General features: G+C 34.8%; 1 protein-coding gene across 2 annotated transcripts in view; it reads right to left on the minus strand.

Annotated features, from left to right (window-relative positions):
- Nucleotides 1–2,826, minus strand: part of TFEC (transcription factor EC) — a 185,106-nt gene extending 182,280 nt beyond the window's left edge. For both annotated transcript variants that reach the window (XR_008550829.1, XM_054692576.1), the window contains exon 1: nt 2,742–2,826. Coding sequence is in view for 1 of the 2 variants with exons in the window: in XM_054692576.1 (XP_054548551.1) it covers nt 2,742–2,818 (77 nt within the window). In the remaining variant the exon portion in view is untranslated. The remainder of the gene's footprint in view (nt 1–2,741) is intronic.
- Between the last annotated feature and the right edge of the window lie 5,766 nt (nt 2,827–8,592).

Here is an 8,592-nt window from a genome sequence, read left to right on the forward strand (position 1 = left end):
GAGTGGCACAATACTATTACAAAATATTTAGGCCAAGGAGTTGGCCTAGAGGAAGGAGTCACTATGGATTCCCACCACACAGCTCTGGTACCCAAGGTACTAATATTAGGATATTCAAATCCTTGACACTTATTGGAAGTGACTCTTTGGTGTCTATTTAGGGAGGATTTCAGTCATCATCTCGTATTTTGGAAATTATTTCCAAAGATTTTTGAAAATATATTTTCTAACAATAGCAATGTCTGTGTTAGGCCATATACAGTCAGTCTCAGAAAGACTCTATTAAGCAAATACTTAAACTAATTCAGTATTCCATTATTCACCTACATTTAAAATCTTCTCATTCTTCACATTCACATATATCTTTCTGCTATTTGGCTCACTTTCATTACCGTTTTCTCCTTTATGTTTTAAACTTTCTTTTCAGAAATAACAATAGTGGAATGCAAAGTCTTGACTACAAAAAAAAAAAATCTATGCAGTCTATGAATGAGTAGAGGTAATAAGGATATAAAGATATCAGAAAAGATATTTATGATCCATTTCACAAACTGTAGAGTTTAATTATTTAATTATTATTTCTTTACTTTCTTCCTCATTTTCAGTGAGAAACATTAGCTAACACTCTGAATTAAATGAGCATTATGGACAAGAAAAGAAATATCTAAACCGAGTAAAGCAAATTGTTTAGTTGTTTGAAAATCATGCAAACTGTAGGAGCATGTATTCCCTCTTCTTGTCAGCCTCGTGTAATTTAAACAACTAAATACGTCAACTGCTAGACAAGTTTAACATATTCATATCTTAATTATGTTCTATAAGCTTTTTTTCTATTTCTTAAAAAATTTTGACATAATTCCCAAATTTAAAGGTAATGTAAATGATATCCAAAGAAAAAATAATTTTAACTTATGAGCTATGAAAACATTTTATAAAGTTTTGTGTTCTTTTTGTTTAAAGCAGACAATACAGAACAATTATGCTTTTCTTTTCTTTTGTGATGGCATACTACTAATAAAAAGATGGTATGATGGCATACTATAACAATATATGTTCTACTTTATAGTATTTTACAAATCCTCAATAATATTGAGCTGAAGAGGTCCTTTGCTTACTTGTACTACTTTATAATATTTCTTCATATTAAATATGAAGAATATTTAATATTTCTTCATATTAAATATAAAAATATAAAAATAAAGTAACAAATAGTTATAATCAAAGTCTTTAATTTTTGTACTTAAGCCTATAAAATATACTAGTTTATTTATTATATATCATACTTCAAACAATAATGAACATCAACCTCACGAATACAGTTGAATAATCCATGTTCTCTATCATTCATATAATTTAAGTAATTTGCTTATTTTAATAATTTTTATTTTAAAATAACATTTCTCCACATTCAAGGATATAAAACAGGATTCAACATGATAAAAGAAATGAGAAATAAGTTGCAAGGGTATTTAATAAATAAAAAGTGTCTCCCATTAAATTTGAAGTGTAAATCTACTTAAGTTTAGGAAATATAATTCACAACATTTCAGTTTCATAAAGCAATTTCATAAAGTAAAAATATACTCCATAGAGTAGCTGTTCTTATTAATTAGATAGATGATAATGATGAAGTTTTTACATTATATATAATAATCATTTCTTCAATCGATTCCTTGTAAACACAAATAATACTTGTGAAATTTGAATAAATCAAGATACTCATGTCAAGTCTTTGTAAACTTTGGCAAAATTTAAAACCAATTTAATACAATTGAAAGAAAATAGTATTTAGCAGTTTCACAGATCGGTTCTTCAATACACCATTTCCTTTATCCTCTGCCAAATCAACCAAATTCATCAAATTAATCTCAGAAGTATCATTATCAACTGTTATCAATAACTTTAGAAACATTAAAACAATATCTATTTTTAACCAATAAGCCAAAATAAACATTTAAAATGAAGTTGAAATCTATAGTCAGTGCTTTTAAAGCACTGGGTGTAAGTAATTTAATATTTTATAGCTCTAATTAAATAATTTAGAGTAAAATATTACCTTTGGAAATGGTTCAGGAACCATAATCTGTGTGAATCAACCTCTCCATTGGCTTTTTACATACTGTAAGCATTATCTTTCTGTTTACTCCTGCTTCTCTACTTTTTCTACTTCTGAGGGAGGCCAAGATATATAAACCTTGATTTAGTTCCTCTTTTTTGGCTTTACACTCATTTCTCATACTCCTAACTATAACATTAAAGAGAATGAGCTATATTTAACAAGTCATGATTTGAAAAATTCGTAATAACGGAGAGCAGCCCTACTCTTTCCTTTTTCTTTTCCTACTCTATCAAATATTTTATTTTTATCAACAACCATCTAATACAAATAAAAGTTAGAGGTGATTAATATAAAAACTGGAAAGCAAACATAAATTTTAACACATAACAAGAGGACAATACTCTTAGGTATTGTCCTAACAATACTGTTAGGTATTGTCCTAAGGCTCCCCGAGGATAAATTGTTTTTCACTCATCAGCTTCAGTTTCTCTGCATTTTACAAACTCCTCCAGAGAAGCCAACACGTAAAAACAAGCGAGAAACACTGGCCTCACCAGTGTTTGGCAAAACATTTGAGTTAGCCTCAAGAAAAAGAAAGGGAAGAGGAGGCGAGGGGAGGGGAGAGGATAAGAGCGGAGGGGAGGCCAGTGAAATGGAAAGATTTGAATCATTTCATGCTCACATTTGGCTCCACAAGCCCTTCTCGTCGACTGTTTTGGTGATCATGGATGGCTGCAGGTGATTCTGACGCAAAGTCATCCTCTAACCTAGCTCGAGCCTACAGTATAAAAGAAAAATAAACTATTGTATAAACTACTGATACCTGGAGATTATGTGCTTAGTGTAACCACTTCTAAATAGCTGAGGGGATTTAATTACTTTCAAAAGCAGTGTACATCATTACTACCCATATCTTGAAAAACAAAAGTCTGTGCACTCTTGTGTAATATACAACTATTTTCCACTATAGCGGATGTACAAAATAGTAGTGTGGAAAAGTGGAAAGAAGATAAAGCTAGGTCTGGATACTTGTCTAGAGTAATGACTAGTTAGCAGTAAAGCTGGGGCTTCTCACTAACACGTTTAAATTACTTTGGACAAGTCACTTAAGCAAGCTAAACTTATGTTTCCCATTTGTAACATGAAGACACAATAGTTGTCAAATAAAATAATACGTTTTATGTATTGCCCTTCATAGGGAATAAAAAGATATCTTATGCTCTAAATCCCCAGTACCCTAGTAAAATTTCTTACATTACAATGGATTCTACATAAATACTTAGTAATAAATACTGAGTAATTGTAGTCCAGCAATTATTTAAGTATTTAATTAAGTCTAACTCTGACTTATAGACTAGCTGAAAACATGTCTTTCAGGAGATATCTTGCCAGCAAAGAGTTTAACTACTTTTAATGGGTTAATTATTTATTAATCATTTACTATATGCCAGGCACTCTTCTGGCCAGTGGAGGAGCAGACAACTGAGTGAATTCAACAAACTCTCTGCTGTGATGGCAGTGAGAAATTATGAGCCTGTAGGATGAGTTGCCCCAAGACCTGTTTGAACAGGTGGACTAAATCATGGATTCACGAGCCCTGTCCAAACAATTTGACCCACCACACTGATCATGAGGCACCACGATAAACAAAAAGCATTAGATCCTGACTGATTACCTCACAATTTCCTAGAGGGAGAAAACTAAGAGTCCCAATGCACATTGGAACATAATCCATCTGTTCGTGCACAGGCCTAGCCCAACCCAGAAAAAGCTATGATGCTGCTCTCTTCCTACTAGCCTCCTGTACCTACCCTTTAAATATCTCTTCCTAAATTCCTTCAAGGAGCCAAGTTAAATTCTCCTTTCCTGCACTGGCTTCCTTATGCAGTAATCTCTAATAAAGCCTAGCTTGATTCCACTACACCCAACACTCTCTGGTAAATTCTTTCCTTAGACAGCAACAGACCCACTCTTTTGGGTCAGGGCCTATAACAATGAAACACACAGGGACAAGCAAATTCTTATGTGTGGGAGGCAGAGGGAAGAGTGATTTTTGATAAATGTTCCAGAAAGCCTCCTTATTGTTTGCTTTTAATTGATTTTTCATTGGCTTACAATATATGTAAATTTCAGAAGTGTAGCTTCATACACGCTGTTTGTTGACAATTGAGCAAAGAATTCAGTTAAGGAGCATAACCATGTAAATACTCGAGGGATTAGCATTCAGGCAGTGGGGTATAGTGTGTGTAAGGACCGTGACGTAGGAGTGTTTTAATGTGTTTGAAGAATAGCATGAAAGTTGTTTAGGCTGAGATCACATGAAGAAGAAATATATGAAGGATGAGGTCACAGAAGTAGAGGAAGAACCACATCCCTTGTAGGCTACGGTAAGGACAATGAATTTTATTCTGAATGAGACAGAAAGCATTAGAAGGCTTTGAACAGAAGAGAAATATGATTAGACTTACATTTTTCAGAGGATCACTGTAAAGGGCAGGAATGACCACAGTGCAGGTTTTCTGATCCCATGCAGACCGGGTAAAGGAGGAGTCAGAGTCCTCAGTGGGTTTTTTGCAGGTCTTTTATTGGTGTTCACCAGGCATATGGCAGGCAGGGGTGCTGGGGGGCTGGGAGGCTGGCAGGCCTGCCAGCCTCCCAGCCCCCAGCAAATCCTCACTCTATCTGGGCTCTCTGGTGATCTCAGCTTCTCTTCGGCTTCTGCTGCTGCTTTCTTGGCTTCTGGCGTCCCTGTGACGCCGCTCTTAAAAGCACAGTCTTAGAGCAGGTGTACCCACTCCAGATGCCCACCATCAGGCATGCATTCAGGATCACAGGCTTTCCTCATCTATCCTGATGGCGGGAGGGCAGAAAAGCCTGATATTTTTCCTTACCCTACACACCACTTGCTATAAGAGTGTACACCCAGAGTGGTTAAGAGCCCATAATCATGTTTATATGGAAACTACATCATTTTTTTCTAGGTTAGTGCTTTATTCATCAGATGGACTGAATCAGTGTGGCATTGGCTAAGCTTGTAAAGTAGCACCTAATAAAATGCAGTGGCTTAAACATGGTAGAAGTCTATTCTGTGTTTATATAATTGGACAGTGAGAAGAAGTCTCAGGACTGGGGAAAAATCTGCCATTCTCCACAGTCGGCTTCCATTTCTGGATCAATGTGCAAGGCACCTTAGAGTGGCGCACATTACTCTATCACCCATCCCATTAGTCAGCTAAGTCTACAGGAAAAACTGGGAACAATGTGTAGGCAGGCATTGAAACTCAGGATTTCTCTTAATAAAAAAAGAAAAAAATGGATCTTGATGACATGTAGGAGGCTCTTCTATAGGGAACTTAACAAAGTTTTATATATGTGAGGTTTTTGAGAAGATGAGATTTATGGGATTTTTTTCCCATTTTTTAGATGGAGAAAATAAAATATAGTTTTATGATATCTATGAACTCAGTTGAAAAAATAAGTGCATTCCTTGCTATCATTCAGAATTAAGATTCTACATTCGTATACCTTTCCCATAAGTACTTATTTATCCATTGTATTTACATAAAATATTGTTTGAAATAGCTTTATTCTTCCACATATCACTTTAAAAATTATCAGTGTTCCATGAGTTTGAAAACTAGGAATTATAGAAAATATGTAATATTTAGACATAAATGAACTCTCCACTTCTACTGAAAAGCCATATTTTAGTAAACATCTGCAGACCATACCCTGAAAGGAAAACCCCCTTGAGAAAGATTGAGAAAGAAATACGATTTCCATTTCACCCAAAATTATCATTCCCATTAACAAAATAATGCATATAATTCCCCAGCTAGTGATTATTTTGAATTTTTATTATTTTAAAAATAAAAGAATTATACAAAATTATAAATTTCTATGAAATATGTAATATTAGTTAATACTGCACTATAATTGCCCAGGAATGTTAACAGGAATTTTACACCTATTATCTCTAATTCTTGAAGAACTTTAGAGAAGATAATATGATCCCCATTCTAAACCTCAGAAAATAGAGGTTTAAAGAACTTAAGTATCATACTCAAGATGACACAGCTAGTAAGTGACATAGCCAAAGTCAACCGAGATCTTACAGTATTTAAGATATGAAGAGGACACATTACTATTATATATTGATGTTGCTGTTGAACCAAAGTTAAGTTGTGCTTCATGTACTGTTTTCTTTTTAATTTTTTAAAATTTATTTTTGCATAGAATTGGGGTGTAGACCAGAGGTATGGGGGATGAGAGATTTCACCAGAGACAGAGTGAGGAGCAGAACAGGCAGATCTACTGAAATACACTTCTAAGGGGAGCAGCAGGCAAGACAGGAGAGGGCTGCTGTGCCATATGTAGGTCAGGTCCTTCGCCAGGGATAGAACTCAGGCTATTGAGGTGATAGTGCTCATACTTAACCCCTAGGCCACTAGACAAGGATCTTCAGGAAGGTTCTAGCACTTGATATAACCTCCTCTTTCATTTTAAGTTCACTTTCTCTGTGTTTCCTCTGTTTTGTTTCTCCATTGCTAACCATTTCCTTTTATATGGTATGTGTCTCTGGGTGAAAAATAAAAGCTAAGGAAGGGTGACTACAGACTTAGAAATTTCTCTTTTTAAAATATTAATAACAAATGAAGACATTGGCTGATATAAGAAAGAACACACACTTTTAGTGAGTGTGATTATTTGTGACTCGTTAATTCAATACACCTAAATTAAAAAAGAAAATTTGCTAGAATGTTCCATCATTAGGTTATGTGCATGTGGTAATCTCTTCCATCTACCTGTAAGATTAAGTCTCTTACTTTTTCTGTTTTGAATGTAATTTCTATTTGGTACAATTATGGCAATCAGGGAATTCATAAAATATGCAATGGAATTTATTCATTTTTTTTAACTAGTAAGACATGGGCAATTGGTATTCACTTCTTCATTCTTATTAGCAAACTTCCTCTTTATTCCACTTGGGTAATAATAAAACTATTAACAGTCTTACTTCTTGTTAGAAAGTCCCTGGGTAGTATACTAAAACTGCTGACTCACTCTCATATGACTGCACTGTAAAGTCCTAGAATTTAGGGGGTGTGGAAGGAAAATTCTTTAGCAAATACATTTCATAGTCACAAAAAGCAAGAGTCTAGATGGAATTTCCAAAGGGGTCACAATAAGCCTGAACTTCTAATTATAAAATCTAAAGTACCTCCTCTGTATTAGTGAGTGAACAATTTGTGATACAGGTCATTTGATGGGAAAATTGGAGAAAAGGGGCAGAGAAATAGTAGTTAGCAGAAGACGCCAACCTCAAGAGCATTATTATTCATTTGCCTAAATGCAGTAAAAAGAAACAATGGGTACAGTCCAAGATCAATGAAGGCATGGTATAAATTAATTTCTCCAAGCTATTCACATATCATACTATCCTCATGAACAGGTGATCAAATATCAACTGACTTATAGCTAATTGAAGAAGATTGATATCATTCCTAAGGACAGGCACTGGTGAAATTCCAACTGACTCCAAGCAAGTCAACTTTTTAATCAGCTATTTGGAGAAATTTATAAGGTCTGTTGCTCTGATTCTTGCCCATTTGTCATGCCTCCCCACCACTAGGTGATTCTTTGCCTTGCTTTACTTTGCACTGTGCCAGGAGCAGAGGCTGATTTACTGTGGGCTATGAAACTTATACTTCAGGGACCCTCAGATGTTGCCCCTTCCAAGCCTTGTGCCTAAAGTAATTTTGCATTATTTTCTTAGGTCTCCAAGGACCCAAGGAGATAAGCTACATCCCCACAAAACCTGGATTCAGACCTGCCCAGCCCTGCCCAAGAGACTGAATCCTGATACAATAGGCAGCAGAATGAACCCTCCAAAAGATGTCCACATTCCAACCCCTGAACCCTGTGAAAATGTTACAGAGTGAAAGAGTTCAGAATGATGTTATGTGAGTAGTCAGTCTGTCTTATTGGCTTTGAAGATGAAGGAAGGAGACCAAGCTATGGAGTTGAGGAATATCAATGGAATCTAGAAAAGGCAAGGAAATGGATTCTTCCCCCTAGAAACTCCAGAAAGCTACAAACATTGCCAATCTTTGACTTTAACCCAGTTTGACCTCTATATTTCTAGTTCCCTCATTGCTAAATTGAGGGGTTTGAACTAGATAATCTGCAAGTGGATAATTAATGCTAGTATTCTCAATTGGATTAATCTGGATAAGGAAGACATGCATAAACAATCATCAAGATAAAAAAAACAAGCAAGTGTTTGGTAATTGCTGACAAACTTAAGTAAGCCTTTATGACAAAAGCAACCCATTATGTCATGTGACTACTAAAATTAGTTGACTAAGTAATTAAAAAGAAAGAGAAAACTTAATGTATACATTACACTATATGGGAAATAGCATACCTCATTTATACAGAAATATAGTAAGGGAGATAAGGGCTTTGCTGAACTGTGTTATGATCAAATATAAATATCAAATTCTTGAAGAAACAGTAATAATAAAAAATAC

Source organism: Talpa occidentalis, unplaced genomic scaffold (genome assembly GCF_014898055.3).
Source record: "Talpa occidentalis isolate TD23 unplaced genomic scaffold, MPIMG_talOcc4v2.1, whole genome shotgun sequence".
Classification (NCBI taxonomy): Eukaryota; Metazoa; Chordata; class Mammalia; order Eulipotyphla; family Talpidae; genus Talpa; species Talpa occidentalis.